Raw genomic sequence first — 18,575 nt, 5'->3', positions numbered from 1 at the left:
TGAATTTTCAATACAGCAAAACTGGTACTTTCTTACGGTTGTGGACATGTTGTCGTCCTGCATATGTAAAAAGCACTATGAAACTTCAAAACTGACCAAGCTTAGACTTTGGTTTTTAATGCAAATATGGTGTGGATGGTTCTTAACACTTCACACAAAAATGCAGAAAATGAAACACAAAGCCATTTTGGTATATACCTGTAAAGTTGGAAGATCAATAAAGATATGTCTGTCAAGCCGACCTGGTCTCATAAGTGCATTGTCCAAGATATCTGCTCTGTTGGTTGATGCAAGGACTATCACATGGTCAGTGGTTCCCATTCCTGGAAGTGTTCATACAAGGGTTTAATTACAAATGCATGTATTTCCCTTCAGTAAGACTTCCATAGAAAACTGCATTTTATTTAATGTGTTGAGAAAAACAAAACATAAAATGGATAGCTTGACACTAAATTTTTATGTAAATTTCTTTAAGGACTGGAAAATTAGAAGTTTAGGTATGAACATATATCATTTAAGCCACAAAGGCATGTATTCTAGAAGTAACAATGGGTCAAAATACATAAATTTAGAAATACTATTCTTACTGTTTTATTCTTCAGAATCAACAGATTTGAATTAAGTGTTATTAAAATACGCTGTAAAACTCACCATCCATTTCAACTAGTAGTTGATTCAAGGTCTGTTCTTCCTCCGTATTTGAGAACCCTGAAATGTTTGTTGATCGCTTTTTTCCAACAGCATCAATTTCATCAATGTACACAATGCAAGGAGCTCGTGTTCGGGCTTCTTTAAAAAGACTGCGTACTCGAGCTGCTCCAAGACCTAAAAGTAGCATATAATAGCTTGTCATAGAATGAAAGACACAAACTATGATTTTATCAGTTTCTTGGTATTAAAGAAATTTAAAATTATATCAAAGAACATGTTATGACACTTTAGCTCTATAATTAAAAATTGAAACAATAATAGCACAACCATGATCCTTCAATCAGTCTGCTGTGCTTGCTGTACTAAAGTAGCTTAAATTTAGAGTACAAGTACGTCTACCAATGATTTTCTTTTGTTGTTGTATTATATGCTTAGTATTAGTTTTACTTAGTATTATTACTTAATATTTTACAGTCATGCCAGCATAACATTCTTACATCTACTTAATCCAGTTTAGGGTAACCAGGTGGGAGTTGGGGTTTGAGTAGAACATACAGTATGCAAGCAAACAACCCTAGGTAGATTGCCATTTCATAGCAATGCCAACTTGTGCACACAATCACACTCACACAGAGCTGAACAGGTACTGACAATCAATCTAACCAGATGTCTTTTTGGGGAGGTGGGATTTGAATCTACAAAGACACACAATGACCTGGGTGTGGGATTCAAATACTAGAATCTGGAAATGGATGCTTAAGGCAGCAGTAAACCCATTATGCCACAAGTCATGCTTTCATGATGTTTAGCTAGAATTCGTTTAAAAAGCACAATTATTTTACAGGTCTTGTTTGTTTTCTTTTGATCCTTTTACCAATAATGCTCAGCCACTATCTTTACTTCACAAATCTGAAATTATTTTTATTTTTAACTCAACCATGCTAAATATAAAAGTTAAAATGCACCTCCAATGACTTCCACAAATTCTGACCCTGCCATGGCAAGAAATGGTACTTGAGCCTCTGTGGCAACTGCTTTTGCTAATAGTGTCTTTCCACAACCTGGTGGTCCCAAGAGAAGGGCACCTTTGGGTACTTTGGCACCTAATTGAAGAAAGCGATCTGGGTGCTGTGTGGGTGAAAAGAACAAAACACATAATTTACACAAATGTTCAGAAATCATACATTTAGTAACATTAAAAAGAGTATTAAACTAAATAAACAGTTATATGTTTCAGTAATTGTGAAAATTCTCAACTTAACGCTTTCTTTCTGGATATTGCAACAAAAAAAAAAAAAAAAAAAAAAAAAGACTGCCCACACCTCTAAATTCAAAAATATTCAAAGTCTTAATTTTAATGCAAGAACATTTTCAGTTAAATAAACACTAAAAAAAAAAAGAGACAAATATATGTGACATTTTGAAGAAATCATTTCAAGACCTGAATAGTACCAATCAGAGAACATCATCGCACTAATGCAATATTATTTGAAAACAAACAGATTGGGTGTAAATTTGTTACTTGTAAAAGTTAGCTTTTTTCATTTTTATTTTCTCAGTCTCGTTCACGCTCTCCCTCCCCTCCTAACCTGACCCTAACTAACTAACAGCGCCAGCATAAATTCTCAAGAGACAGCAGCATCACAGCTTCAGGATGCTTGCGTTTCAGATGCTCATGCATCACGGTGGTGCTGCAATGAAAAGAAAGCTCCGCTTTGCATAATCTGCATTCAACTTTTTTCTCTTTTTCGGTGAAGTGCTCCCACACTTTAGAATGTTTCTGTCTCAATTGTTTTCCATCTCCTTCCCCCTCCTGTATCCGACTCGCCATTGAAACCACGTTTATTTTCCTCTACATTCTTCTTTGTTGGTAGGACTGTGTGCAGTCTTGACAAACAATAACAAACGATACTGCCCCCAGACGTTCATGTAGTGCATTGCAGTTACAAAAACCAATGTGGATCTTTCTGACTAGAGCCTCTATTGAAGGTTCTGTTTATGACGCGTTGATAATAAAAAATCCGCATCAACGATTTTTTGTAGTTGACGTCGTCGATTACGTCAACTAATCGTTGCAGCCCTATTTAAAATTGATCTTGCAAAGCATAAAATAAATACACAATACAAACAATTTATTTAGAAGACAAGTTGCAGAAAAACATTGAGGCAATGGTAAGTTAATTTATAATTACTGAATAATAAAAATCTGTCTAAAACATACAAGACTGTCTATTCAAAAATGGATGATTTAAATAGACAAATTTAAAAAATGCTACACCTCATTAATACAACATGTATGGTTTCCTGCGATTTTTAAATAGTTGTATAGGTTTCAAGAAGGAAAAGGAAAAATTAAAATAACATTGAACAAAGTTTGGTAGCTCAATTTGTGAATAAGCTTTTAATGGTTACCAAAAAAAAGTCAACAAAAAGCAAAACCTAACAAAATATTATCCTGTTTTTTAAAACTGACTTTAAATTTACCTATTGATAAAATTACACCTTTTTTACTTATCTATTTACATTAATGAATCACTGACAGGTGAAGTGAATAACTTTGAATATTTCATTACAATTGCACCTGTCAACAGGTGGTATACATCAGGCAGCAAGTGAACAGTCAGTTCTTGACGGTGATGTGTTGGAAGCAGGAAAAATGGGCAAGCGTAAGGCTTTGAACAACTTGTACAAGGGCAAAATTGTGATGGCTAGATGACTGGATCAGAGCATCTCCAGAACGGCAGGTCTTGTGGGGTGTTCACGTCATGCAGTGGTTAGTACCTACCAAAAGTGGTCCAAGGACAATTGGCAAACTGGTAATAGGGTCAAAGCCACCCAAGGCTGATTGATGTGTGTTGAGAGCAAAGGCTGGCTTGTCTGGTCCAATCCCACAGAAGAGCTAGTGTAGCATAAATTGCTGAAAAACTCGCAGTGTAGCCACAATCAGATTAAGGGTGCCCATGCTGATACCTGTCCACTGCCAAAAGTGCTTACAATGGGCACATATTGGTCAGACCTGAACCATGGAGTAATGGAAGAAAGTAACCTGATCTGATAAATCACATTTTCTTTTAGATGCTGTGGCCAGCTGGGAGTATGTGTGTCAGTTACCTTGGGAAGAGATGGCAGCAAGATGACTTTGGGAAGAAGGCAAGCTGTCGAAGGCAGTGTGATGCTCCGGACAATGTTCTACTGGGAGACCTTGGGTTTGAAGAACATGACAAAGAGTTCAAGGTGTTGACTTGGTCCCCAAATTTCCCAGATCTCAATCCCACTGTGCTGGGATGTGCTGGAAAAAAAGTACAATCCATGGAGGCTCAACTTTGCAACTTAAAAGGATCTGCTGCTAACATCTTGGTGCCAGATACCACAAGACTCCTTCAAATGTCTTGTGGAATCCATGCACTGATGGGTCACATCTGTTTTGGAAGCATGAGGGGGTGTCTACATATTATTTGGTAGTTAGTTTTAATGTTGTAGCCGGTAGGCGTGTGTGGATATAAATGCAACTTAAATGATATTAATATTTACCTTTAGATAATCAACAAACTCCTTAACTTCCATTTTTGCTTCATGCATCCCAGCAACATCTTTGAAGCTTACTCCCTTCCCAGACTTTCCATCCACAATGGTAAAGCGAGCCATCTTCAGTTGATTCTACATCATAAGGGAAAGTAGCAAAAGAATCTTATAGTTAAGACTCTGTCAAATTCAAAGTGGTGTCATTTCTGATATATGCATTACCTGTTTTTTCTGTTTTCAATTAGCTCTCAATCCAAATCTATTATTATAATCAATAGAATAGGTCAAGTAATACTTGGAACTTGCTTTTCAATGTTCGACTGTAGGCTGACCTCTAAAGTCCATCTCTCTACTCCAGTCAAATCTTAATTTTTTTCCTTTACAAAAACGTCCCTAGAATTGCGGCTTTGGCTTGACATAAGCCCTCGCATGATGCTGGTGAACTATACATTACCTTGATATTATGTAGACATCCTTTTTCTCTGACTTCCTCTGCAAATCTTTCTTCCTGGGCTACATACAGTATATACACACACACACACACACAAATATTTCCAGCTCTTGCACCAGTTCTTTGTTTGTTCTTATTGACCATACCCAACCTATATTCACAGGTCCATAGATCCTCCTCAAAATCTGTCTCACCCTGTCTCTATAGTAGTCCAAGGCTCATATCCATAAGTCACAAAAGGTCTTATTTTTGTTTTACAAATACTAATGGTTTGTTGAACTAATTATATATCTTTTATTTATTTTTTTCTGGAGTGGAAAGATCCATTGGTTGCCTACTGCCACCTATACTTCATTTTCCTTCTATCCCTGCTTGGGCTGCACATGGGAAGTGAGTCTAATGAGAGGGAATTAGATAAACAACAATCCGAACAATAAGACTCCCATGGTGTTTCTCATTAAAGCATGTTAAACCTTACACCTCGAACAGAATTATTTAATATACTGCTGGAGCTTGTGATACCCAGCAAGGGCCAGGTGGCCTATTGAAAACATGTAGTTAGGTTGGTTTTGTCCTAAAGAAGCCATGTGGAAGTGCGATTGGCTCACCATATGTAAAGCGAAGGGTTAAGTGTAATGCCAGTCAGGAAACAGATAAAAGTATCAGAGACCTCAACCAATCTGATCTTAGCAGTGGAAGCTACCACTTGGGACATGCAACATAACTTAAAAAAAGAATTATTTTTAGAATGTTTTTCTGACTTATTCAAAGTGCTTTACATATACAGTGGGGAAAAACTACAACCACCACCAAGGTTGGCACCCACCTGGATGATGCAATGGCAGCCATTTTTGCAATAGTGTGCTTATCATACATTAGCTATTAGGTTTTGAGGGAAGAGAGGGATAGTTATCCAGTAATGGACAGGGAATGATTTAAGGGACAGAATGACCAGGCTGTGGTTGGCAATTCAGCCGGAATATATTATTACCAAAGGAAGCCAGGGCATTGGTTTTTACCTCTCCTCTGAAAGACAGCACCAATTTTTACAGTATCCCCATCACTGCATTGGGTCATTTGGATCCACACAGACCATAGGGTAAGCACTCCAAATGGCTGCACCAACACCTCTTTTATCAACAACTGAAGCTTTTCCTAAATGGTCCCCCATCCAAGTACTGGCCAGGCCCAAATATGCTTAGCTTCAGGAGGATGTTCTCCCCTCTCCTCATAGCAATCATGCCATTTTCTCAAAGGAGTATTAGTTTTTATTGGTTGCCTAAATGTGAGTGATTTGCAAATAGACTTTGGCTCAAACATACATGCCTACAATTTTTTTTTTTATAGATAAGAGTGTGTTCACATGTGCGTCAATAACCCGATTTCTAAAATGCCATGTAAACCCTTATTCTGGTAGGAAAATTAGGTTATTGACCTCTGAGAACCCTGGTTAACAGAGGTAGATTTGTCAGAGAATAACCAGATTTTATGGCTGTATAAACCCTTAACCAGGTTACTATTAAGGATTTCATAGTCTATGCATGTCCATTGTACAATGTTGGCCTGTGCACTTATTTGCATCACTCATTCTTTCAGCAGCTGCAGGGAGAAACGTCCACAAAATAAATTTGCAGGAAAAAAATGTTCAGCTGATCATAATATTGCATCTCCAAAATGAAATAATCTGCCTGAAGATTTCAGAAATTGCTAAATTTATGTTAATGACATACAGTATTAAACTTGGCAACAAATTCTTGAGAGCAGTAGGGCAACACAGTCACGAGCATTACGTTGTCCCATTACCTTTTAAAGTAACAAGTAACCTAATGCAATACTTTATCTTAAAACAGTAAAAACATCTGTATTATTATTATTATTCCAGGAGCCCTGAGTATAAGGCAAGAAGCACATGTGCCAGGTCCTTTGCAGGGCTCAGTTGCACTGCCAAGAAGAAAAGAGTATGCTATGTGCAATCTGGTAGCAAATGTCAATTTGACTAAACATATTTATAAAACATAAGAAAATGATCACAGGCATCATGCTTATTTTCAAATTCATCATGGCCAACTTTTCTTGTACAGTTTAGTGATGCTGGAGTGTTTAGACAAAGTAAAACACCAGATGATTTGCTCATGTAAACACAGACTTTTAACAAACCGTGTTTCTTTTCTTAACCGGGTTATTCGCCTTAATTTGGTTATGTGTGTGCATGCAAATGCACTGATAGTGAACTGAGTGATTGAAAGGGTACCGCCTACTGGGCTCTGTAGTCCTACTGAGAGAGTTAAATGCGCATGATTAGGAAAGACAGACATCAGAAGTAGGTCTAATTGATTTGAATCAAAGTTGCTGGATTTTCTGCAAGTCAGACTAGATACTGAAATACTTTGCCATGTGTTTTTTTAATGTCAATCCTGCATTTCCTTTCTTAAAGATTTTAGTGTGTAAAGTATCATTAGTTTACAACAGATTAAGAATGTAAGTGACATAGGTTTGTTAGGCATAAACCTTTGTGATCAAATATCCACCCTTGGAAGGCTCAACAATGACAATTGGATTCTAACAATTATCAAAGGGTTTAAAAAAAAAAAGAGACTAATGAGGATTATGATTTTCTTCTACTATTATATATTTTCTAACGCTTCCCCTTTTCACAGTTCTAAAACCTCATTATGCAATTCTTTTCAAAAATGCATGTGATCTTCATGGTTCACTAAACAGTCACTACAACAATGCATGCTATTCTAAACTGCTCAAAAGTTTTTTTTTTTCAAATGTAATCAGGTGAATTGCAATGAATAACCTAAAATGGTGAAAAGGTAAGCAGTAAACTGGCAGAGGTTTAAATTTAAAGTTTAGGTTAGCAAAAGCTGAAAAAAATGAAATTTCAGAATATTACAAATGAGCCTTCTGGGAACAACTACTAGGTTACAACCTACAGATGTTCTGCAGCAATTAAAAAGTGAATTAAGCCTTGCGAGTTCAAGCAATTATTTTTGCACCGGTGTCTCAACTTCTGTTGATTACTTAAAAATTCTGTCTGTCTTAAATGGCAATTAAAAAATGAAATGAGATGGAGCATTATTACCAAGAGAAGTGTAGGCCTTTCATTTAGAGAAATTGTGCCAAAACAAAACAAAAAAAAAAAAACAAAAAAACTATCCTATACCATCCAAAGGAAATTGAGAAATAGAAGAAACTCTTGATAGGAAGAGATCTGGAAGAATCAAAATCATAAACCTTTCAAAAGACAATTTTCTGAGGGTCACCAGCTTGTGTGCCTCACAACACAGCAGCAGTTTCTGCTGTAAAGAGGAGGCATTGCGCTGCAGGTATGACAGGGCAAGTGGCAGTAAGAAAGTCATTCCTTAAAGGACAAACTAATCGAGGCTTGCCTGGTAATGAAATACTGGCTGTGGACAACTACAGACTGGAAGAAAGCCAGATGAATCAAAATTATAAATCTTCAGCTCATCACCCATGGTGTTTGTATGCTGTCAAGTTGTTGAAAGGATGGTTCCTCAGTTTGTAACACCCACGGTCAAACATGGAGGGTAAAGTGCAATGGTCTGGAGTTATTTTGTTGGAGGCAGCTTACACGGAGTGACTGGCATTCTGAATCACGAAGGTTGCCACAGCATTTTGCAGCACCACACAGTACCATCTGGTCTGCGTCTAGCAGGTCAGGGGATCATCCTACAGTTAGACAATGACCCAAAACATACCTCCAGGGTATGTCAGAACTAGATATTAACCTGCACGTGTTTCCATAAAAACTGAAAAAAAAAAGTCGGGTGTTCTACAATTTTTGATTGGTAATGTATTCATCTTGCTCTGCTACTTTCTTTAACTACTATGCTACACCATCCTTTTTCAATTTGTACTTTAGCTGTGAGTTTATGTATTTTTATATTTTCATCTTTTTGCCGAATAAACCATATGGTGATAGTTAATGGTAACATCTAAAATAAAGAGTTATTTCTATTTTAAGTGGACTGATTATTCCCTCTGAAATAACAGAAGCAGTATTAATTCTGTATTACTCTGCAATGAACAGAATACCTTTGCTTTCATAACATGTTTAATTTTTAATCAATTTAATTTTTGGTAATAGTGTAATAATGTTTAGTAACATTTTCCATTTACCTCTCTATTATTATTATTATGGAAGAGTATTATACAATATTTATATATTTTGAACATATTTTAAAAAAACCTATGGTTAACAATGCTTGCTTTTAAAATGTCCTTATGAATGTATAGTATGTTACATAAAACACATTATGGCATAAGTCACTATGAATGATGTTACTCACCTTATAGGAACTAACAAATCTGCTCATTAAAATTAAAGTAACACTTAATCATCACATTGTAAGAACAAGTCAATTAAGCTTCAGGGATATCAGTCTGTCCAGTTAGGAAGCATAAGTGATTGTGAATCAACTTCACCTGCTTTGGAGCAAATGAAAGTGAAAACATGTGCACTGGAGGGGCAACAGCAAGATAACCTCCAAAAAGGGTATTGTTTTACAGGTGGTGTCCACATACAATTGCTCTCTACTTATCATTCCTGACTGGTTCTTCTCTAGTTTTGCATTTTGCAAATGTCCTTGTCGCTAATGGTAGCATGAGGTGGTACCTGCAGCCAATTTCAGGTTCAGCTTCTCCAAGATGGCACATCCATATGTGCCGTCGCAAGGTTTGCTGTGTCTCCCAGCACAGCATGGAGGAGATACCAGGAGACGGGCCATTAAACAAAGAGAGCTGGACATGGCCGTAGAAGGTCATCAACCCAGCAGCAGGTATGGTATCTGCTCCTTTGTGCGAGGAAGAACAGGAGGCGCACTGCCAGAGCCCTACAAAATGACCTCCATCTGGCTACTGGTGTACATGTTTCTAAACAAACTGCCATGAAAAAAAAAAGCTCCATGAGGGTGGCTTGAGGGCCCAACATCCTCTACTGGGACCTGTGCTCACTTCTTATCACAGTGCAAATCAATTGGTATTTGCCAGAGAATACCACAGTTGTCGGCTCCGCCACTGGCTCCCCGTTCTCTACACGGTTGAGAGCAGGTTCATGCTGAACACATGTGACAGACGTAAAAGAGTCTGGAGACGCAGTGGTGAACTTTAGGCAACCTTCAACATCTTCCAGCATGACCGGCTTGGCGCTGGGTAAGTGATAGTCTGGGGAGGCATATCCTTGGGGGGGTCATATAGACCACCATGTGCTAGGCAAAAGTATTGTGACTGTGGTTAGTACCAGGATGAAATCCTCTGTGCCATTGTCAGACATTACACTGGTGCAGTGGGCCTTGGAATCTTGGTGGTATAGGACAATGCCCGGCCACATGTGGTCAGTTCCTGGATGAGAAAGGCATTGATGCCACTGACTGGCCTGCACATTCCTCAGACCTGAATCCAACTGAGAACCTCTGGGACGTTATGCATCAGTGCATCCGGTTCCACCAACTAGTGCCACAGTCTATCCAGCAGCTCACTGATGCCACGGTTCCAGGAGTTGGGTGAGATCCCCTAAGACACCAACTGCCGTCTCACATGAGCATGCCCAGACGTTGTCGGGAGTGCATACAGGCATGTGGGGGCCATACACACTTGATTTACATTATGAGTTGCCTTGATGGGATTCACGTAAGTTGGATCAACTTGAGATTTCAGTTTTTGACTTTGATTTTCAGTGTGATGATGAATTCAGCCCTTAATGGGCTGGTGATTTAAAATTTCCATTTACATCATTTTGTTCTAAAAGAATTACAAATTATTACTCAGTAAAGATATTCCACTTAAAAAGTTTAAGTGTTCCCTTAATTTTTTTGAGCAGGATATAATGCATTGCATTGTCGAGTTAATAAAAATATAGGCATATTAGGATAAATAAGAAATTATGTTTGTTAATATTTTACAATTCCATTTATTTATTTTTTTTTAAATTCTAGAACGATTAAATACAGATGATCATTCTGTTAGATATTGAAATTACATACAACGTTGAACATTACACCTGTAAGCAGCTTACAACAAACAATCTGTCACTTAAAATTGCCACACATTCTTTATATAAACCACGTATTGTCAAACAGACACAACTGATCCATCACTTTTATTAAATGTAGTTTTGTTACTGTATTTCATTACATCAGAATCAGCAATACTTTTCAGTTATACAGATATAGCATATGATACTGGGGCTTGAAATTGGGAGGAGTAAATCTTCCAGTTAAATTTAACACTTGGGGAGAGGGGTTGAGTTTTGGGAGAAGGTGAGACAGGCACTGGGTGGTAGTGAAGAATTAGCAGGCAGTTGGGAAACTACAGCAGAAGCAGTAAGGGTGACAGCAAGAAGGGTGTTTGGGGTGACATCTGGACAGAGGAAGGAGGAAAAGGAAACCTGGTGGTGGAATGGGGAAGTACAGGAGAGTATACAGAGGAAGAGGATGGCAAAGAACAAGTGGAACAGTCAGAGAGATGCAGAAAGTAGACAAGAGTACAAGGAGATAAGGCACAAGATGAAGAGAGAGGTGGCAAAAGCTAAAGAAAAGGTGTATTATGAGTTGTATGACAGGTTGGACACTAAGGAGGGAGAAGAGAACCTGTACCGATTGGCTAGACAGAGGTACCGAGATGGGAAAGATGTGCAGCAGGTAATAAAGGATAAAGATTGAAACGTACCCACAAGTGAGGAGAGTGTGTTCAGCAGAGTACTTAGAGAGGCTGATGAATGACGAGAACAAGAGAGAAGAGGCTGGATGACGTCGAGATAGTGAATCAGGAAGTGCAATTGTTTAGCAAGGAAGAACTAAAGGACAGCTACGAAGAGGATGAAGAATGGAAAAGCCGTTGGTTCAGATGACATACCTATGGAAGCATGGAGGTGTTTAGGACAGAAGGCAGTGGAGTTTTTAACCAGATTGTTTAATGGAATCTTGGAAAGTGAGGATGCCTGAGGAGTGGAGAAGGAGTGTACTGGTGCCGATATTTAAGAATCAAGGGGATGTGCAGGACTGTAGTAAATACAGGGAGATAAAATTGATGAGCCACAGCATAAGGTTACGAGAAAGAGTAGTGGAAGCTAGGTTAAGATGTGAGTTGATGATTAGTGAGCAGCAGTATGGTTTCATGCCAAGAAAGAGCACCACAGATGTGATGCTTGCTCTGAGGATGTTGATGGAGAAGCATAGAGAAGGCCAGAAGGAGTTGCATTGCGTCTTTGTGGACCCGGAGAAAGCATATGACAGGATGCCTCCAGAGGAGCTGTGGTATTGTATGAGGAAGTCAGGAGTGGCAGATAAGTATGTAAGAGTTGTACAGGATATGTACGAGGGAAGTATGACCATGGTGAGGTCTGTAGGAGTGACGGATGCATTCAAGTTGGAGGTGGGATTACATCAGGGATCGACTCTGAGCCCTTTCTTATTTGGAATGGTGATGGACAAGTTGACAGATGAAATGAGATAGGAGTCTCCATGAACTATGATGTTTGCTGATGACATTGTGATCCGTAGCGATAGTGGAGGGCAGGTTGAGGAGACCCTGGAGAGGTGGAGATATGCTTTAGAGAGGAAAGGAATGAAGGTCAGTAGGAACAAGACAGAATACATGTGTAAATGAGAGGAAGGTCAGTGGAATGGTTAGGATGCAAGGGGTAGAGCTGGCGAAGGTGGATAATGTTAAATACTTGGGATCAACAGTACAGAGTAATGGGGATTGTGGAAGAGAGGTGAAAAAGAGAGTGCAGGCAGGGTGGAATGGGTGGAGAAGAGTGTCGGGAGTGATTTGTGACAGACTGATATCAGCAAGAGTGAAAGGGAAGGTCTACAGGAGACCAGCTACAGTATGTTATATGGGTTGGAGACAGTGGCACTGACAAGAAAGCAGGAGACAGAGGTGGAGGTGGCAGACTTAAATATGCTAAGATTTGCATTAGGTGTGACAAGAATGGATAGGATTAGAAATGAGTACATTAGAAGGTCAGCTCAAGTTGGACGGTTGGGAGACAAAATCAGAGAGGCGAGAATGCGCTGGTTTGGACATGTGCAGAGGAAAGATGCTGAGTATATTGGAAGAAGATTGCTAAGGATAGAGCTGCCAGGGAAGAGGAAGGCCTAAGAGAAGGTTTATGGATGTGGTGAGAAAGGACATGCAGGTAATGGTTGTGACAGAACAAGATGCAGAGGACAGAAAGATATGGAAGAAGATGATCCACTGTGGCAACCCCCAACGGAGGCAGCCGAAAGAAGAAGAAGAAGAAGGAGAGGGGAGAGAAAGTGTGTTGGAATGAATCAAAACCCCATAACTTAAAATATAATTTGATATCAGTAATTCAGGAACATTTTTAATGTCACAACTTATTCTTTCTAATGTTTACAGCAGTTTGTGAAATTATGATTAGCTAAAGTTATCAACCAGTCTTTCAAATAATTTGTTATTTTAACTTAAAATTAATAATTCTTTAATTTCACTTGTAGAGATTTCCACTAATAATTTAAAACGCCAGACATGCTGAGAAAAAACTGCATCAAGAGAGTAATACAAAAATCTAGTGTCTATAAAATTTGTATTTTTACATTTTTTATCCATTCCATACTACACTTTTTCTGCTAACAGTATAAGTTTTTGCAGCTCAGAGACACAAACAATCAACATAAAGCTACAAATGTGAATTCTGTTAATATAAGAAATTGGAGACATTTAGTTAAAATATGATTCATATATTTTTAACTTAGGTGGCACTTTCATACACACTAATCAGCACTGCCACTTTACTGGTAAGGTGTACGAAGTTCAAATTCATCACTTAATTGCATGTGTGGCGTATACATGTTCTCAGAGCACTTCTGTGCTTTTCTTTTGAGTACTCTAGTTTTTATCTCATATTCTCAAACCCTTGCAGCTTTGATTAAATGGCCCTAATGCTAGTATGGATGGGTGTATGTGTGAGTGGATCCTTTAATGGATAGGCTCTTCCTCCCAGCTCCTTGTAACTGGAGTAAGCGGGTTCAAGAATGCCTATGACCTTTATTAGCTTGCCAGGGAATACATTTACTTTAAGATTACCATGACCTGTCGTCAAAACCAAATGACATTAAGACCATAAGAGAATCAAGTCAGGTTGGGGAGCATGCACTGGTACAGTACACCCACTACACGACAAAACAACTTGGGATCCTGGTTTGCAACCCCCAAGGCTGACACGTGGTCCAGTCCCACCCTCCGGAAATGACCCTCTATCTGCCGCAGCCAGGTGTTACGTGGGCGACACCTTGGCCTGGTCCAGCCACTCGGGTCTCATGCAATGAGGATCTTATGAGCTGGATCACTCTTGGGGAAATGCGCCACATGGCCGTAGTGCCGTAACTGATGCTTCCTCACAATGCAGGTAATGTGCCTCATTTCTGACTCTATGAGCAACCGCTTATTCGACACAAAGTCAAACCAACGGTACCCAAAGATTTCCCAGAGAGACACAGTACCAAAGGAGTCCAGTCTTCGCCTCAGGTCACTGGATAGCGTCCGTGTCTCGCAACCATATAGCAAGACAGGAAGCACCAGGACTCTAAAGACTTGGACCTTTGTCCTTTGGCATAGATATCAGGAGCTCCACACACCCCTTTCCAGCGACCTCATGACCCCCCCATGCTCTCCCAATCTGTCTACTGACTTCATAGGAAGAGTCACCAGAGACATGAATGTCACTGCCAAGGTAAGTAAACCTCTCGACAATGTCGACACTCTCTCCACAGGCAGACACACTGCTAATGGCTGTGCCCAAGAGGTCATTAAAGGCCTGGATCTTGGTTTTTATCCAGGACACTCACAAGCCCAGACACTTAGACTCCTTGCTCAGTCTCTCGAGCGCCCTGATCAGAGCCTCCACTGATTACGTGAAGATCACAGCATTGTAAACAAAGTCAATATCTGTTAATCTTTCTTCACCAACAGATGCCCCACAACCGCTGGACCCCACAACCTTGCCCAACACCCAGTCCATACAAGCATTGAACAGAGTAGGAGCAAGAACACACCCCTGACAAACCCCAGAATCAACTGGGAAAAGACGCAAAGGTCCTGCCTCCACTCTGCACAGCACTCACAGTACCAGTGTACAGGCTGGCCAAGATATCCAGCAAACTTGAGGGGATCCCGCGAACCCTTAGGATGTCCCACAGGACAGCTCGATCAACTGAGTTGACCGCTTTGTGAAAATCGACAAAGGCTGCAAAAAAACTTTGCTGATATTTGCGTTTGCACTCCATGAGAACCCTCAGTGCCAGAATGCGGTCGATGGTAGACTTCTTAGGCGTAAAACCAGACTGTTCCGGTCGCTGGTAGGTAAGGAAGTGATCACTGATCCTAGCAAGGACCTTACCCGGCACCGAGTTCAGTGATCAGTGTTATTCCCCTGTAGTTGCTGCAATCCAGGGATCACCCTTCCCTTTCCAGATAGGGATGACAAGTCCCATTTTCCAGTCAGTTAGGATGATGCCAATCTCCCAGATGGAGGCAAAGATTGCTTGCAATGCCAGCCTGGAGAAGTTAAACCCGGATACCACAGATCCCTGCAGCCTTTCCCCCCTCAGCTGGTTCACTACCTGAGCAATCTCAGTGAAATTGGGTGGTTCACAGCTAATTGGAGGATTGGCCTCAAGAACCGTGGACCCAGAGATATCCAACGTCCTAATCGGAGGATCAGTTTTGAACTGCTCAAAGTAGCCAGCCCAGCAGGTCACAACTGCAGTGTCATCCGTTTCGACCATTCCATCAGCTGCTCTGACTGCGACTCTCCCAGGAACAGATTCAGATGTGTGCAATGCTTTGATTCCTCTGTAAGCAGGACGTGGGTCGCTAGACCACAGATGGTGTGTCACTTGCTCACAGGTTCCTCTAACAAATGCCTCTTTATCTGCCCTCAGAGCCCGTGCAGCCATCCTTCTCAGTTCCCGGTACAGACCAGAGTTGCCATAGAACCATGCACTGCGACTCCTCTCGATGATATCTAGGGTGCCCAGTGAGATGAAACACCTCCTTCTGCGAACACCGGTAACACCAACACAACTCTCAGCAACTTTCAGGATCTTGTCACGGAAGGTCTCCAACATCACATTAGGTTCGGCAGTCATATCCAAATCTGCAAGTTCCTCACACAAACTGTGTGCAAACTCATTAGAAACAGCCTAACAACAAGAAGTCTGTGGTCAAAATTCACAAACTAGGCACTTCTGTAGACCCTGCAGTTTTGCAAGAGCCTCCAGCGTCTGCTCACAAGGATGTGATCGATCTACTTCACCGCACCACCAGTATTGGAGTACCAAGTCCAACGATGCAGTTCAGGGTGCTGAAACCAGGATCCAGCGATTCACAGCCCCTGACCTTTTGCAAAGTCAAGGAACATGGAGCCACTTTCACCACGATCACCAGACCCATGGGGTCTGTCAGTGCCAGTGGCTGCATTGAAGTCACCCATGACCAGAGGAGTGTCACCTCGTGGGCACCATCAACCACCAAGCGAAGCTGTGAATAAAATGTCTCCCTCGCTGAGACATCACTCACTGCGGTCGGAGCATACACTGACACAACAGTGTCTCATAATATAATAGGAGAATGTAAAGAAGAATTTTGTTATCAGAAGAAAAGGTCCAATAAAAGTTTAAAGGCAGTCAGTTAACCATAAACATCTCAAAGAAACATCGATTATAAGTGTCATGACACAGGAATGAATTTTAAGAAGAAATTTGTCAAGTAAAAAGGACAAAAAACAGAATATGAATTCACTAAATAATCCAAGACAATTTCCTATTTTTTGCATACATTTGAGCACAATAATATACTTCAGCCTGTTTTAGTCTACAATTTAACAAAGTTTAGCCGAGTTTCTTTTAAAGTGCAAATTAAACATAGGGCAAAGCATGCTGCGCACATCCTCAAGTCCTGTGGTGCACTTGCGCAGCTCCATTGAACAGCCAAATACTCAATCCCACAGCTGCATTTTCCAGCCAAGGGCAACTGCAACAGGAAGGTGGCATGCTATGCATGCAAACTTAATGAACTTAAGCAATGAGAAAAAAACCCTATGTAACAAATTAGGCATAAATTACAAGACAGTAATTTAAAGAAGGACGTTGAATATCCTTGCACCAAACACAAGAGATTGCTTAGCAAAGAACCATCTTCAGGAAATTCATAAATTAAAAATTAGAATTTGGGGGAATTACTAAATTTGTGTGGGATACCTGCAATCCAATGAGGAATTTCAAGAACAGGCATGATGAGTTTTTCAACTTCCATACTGTCTCTCTATACAGTATAATATTAAGCAATTGTTAAAAAAATTCTAAATGTCAAATACTGGCAATATGTTTAGTCTTTATTCTTCAATAATAATGAGTAAAACTATAGTATTTTGAAACAAATTTGCACAAGGTCCAAATTAAAATAAGCGTCACAATAAAACATGTACACTTGAACTGTGAAATGCAAGAGGTCACAGAAATACATATAAAAGAAAACACACAATGTTTTCAGCTGTACTGATGTTTGTACAAATCTGGTCCAAAAACGGTAAACAAACACTCTGTGACAGAAGGGATGATCCACATCAGATTTTTTTTTTTTTAGGTCGATACTGATCACTGATTTCACGTTATTTGATCGTCCAATTCTGATACCGATTCCTATTTTTGTTCCCATCCTCCTTTTAAAAAACCTTTTACATTAAGCTCCTGCATAACCAAATGCATAGAAGTCTTATGTCTATATTAAAGTGTATTTTTATAATTATTATGGACCATGGATGTTCTCTGTTTATTTTTTATTTACTAAATGAAATTATATAGGCTTATTGTTCAGTAACCATAACAATATTAAATAAAAATTCCTTAAATGACCTACTTTAACTAATAAAATATGTACATAAATATGGATCCATAATATACGCTCACCTAAAGGATTATTAGGAACACCATACTAATATGGTGTTTGACCCCCTTTCGCCTTCAGAACTGCCTTCATTCTACGTGGCATTGATTTAACAAGGTGCTGAAAGCATTCTTTAGAAATGTTGGCCCATATTGATAGGATAGCATCTTGCAGTTGATGGAGATTTGTGGGATGCACATCCAGGGCACGAAGCTCCCGTTCCACCACATCCCAAAGATGCTCTATTGGGTTGAGATCTGGTGACTGTGGGGGCCATTTTAGTACAGTGAACTCATTGTCATGTTCAAGAAACCACTTTGAAATGATTTGAGCTTTGTGACATGGTGCATTATCCTGCTGGAAGTAGCCATCAGAGGATGGGTACATGGTGGTCATGAAGGGACCATGTTTCTGACATGGTCAGAAACAATGCTCAGGTAGCCCGTGGCATTTAAACGATGCCCAATTGGCACTAAGGGGCCTAAAGTGTGCCAAGAAAACATCCCCCACACCATTACACCACCACCACCACCAGCCTGCACAGTGGTAACAAGGCATGATGGATCCATGTTCTCATTCTGTTTACGCCAAATTCTGACTCTACCATTTGAATGTCTCAACAGAAATCGAGACTCATCTGACCAGGCAACATTTTTCCAGTCTTCAACTGTCCAACTTTGGTGAGCTCTGGGCAAATTGTAGCCTCTTTTTCCTATTTGTAGTGAAGATGAGTGGTACCCGGTGGGGTCTTCTGCTGTTGTAGTCCAACCGCCTCAAGGTTGTGCGTGTTGTGGCTTCACAAATGCTTTGCTGCATACCTCAGTTGTAACGAGTGGTTATTTCAGTCAAAGTTGAATCAGTCGGCCCATTCTCCTCTGACCTCTAGCATCAACTAGGCATTTTCGCCCACAGGACTGCCGCATACTGGATGTTTTTCCCTTTTCATACCATTCTTTGTAAACCCTAGAAATGGTTGTGCATGAAAATCCCAGTAACTGAGCATATTGTGAAATAC

At 40.0% G+C, this 18,575-nt stretch overlaps 1 protein-coding gene across 2 annotated transcripts in view; it reads right to left on the bottom strand.

The window, feature by feature from the left end:
- Positions 1–18,575, bottom strand: part of spg7 (SPG7 matrix AAA peptidase subunit, paraplegin) — a 52,421-nt gene that overhangs the window by 21,502 nt on the left and 12,344 nt on the right. For both annotated transcript variants that reach the window (XM_039763295.1, XM_039763296.1), the window contains exons 7-10: positions 4,183–4,308; positions 1,617–1,779; positions 652–825; positions 199–323 (exon numbers count right to left, since the gene is read on the bottom strand). In XM_039763295.1, the coding sequence (XP_039619229.1) occupies positions 199–323; positions 652–825; positions 1,617–1,779; positions 4,183–4,308 (588 nt within the window). The remainder of the gene's footprint in view (positions 1–198; positions 324–651; positions 826–1,616; positions 1,780–4,182; positions 4,309–18,575) is intronic.

The sequence above is a fragment of the Polypterus senegalus genome, chromosome 9 (assembly GCF_016835505.1).
Source record: "Polypterus senegalus isolate Bchr_013 chromosome 9, ASM1683550v1, whole genome shotgun sequence".
NCBI classification, from domain to species: domain Eukaryota; kingdom Metazoa; phylum Chordata; class Cladistia; order Polypteriformes; family Polypteridae; genus Polypterus; species Polypterus senegalus.
This window is presented reverse-complemented; position numbering and strand designations above follow the sequence as displayed.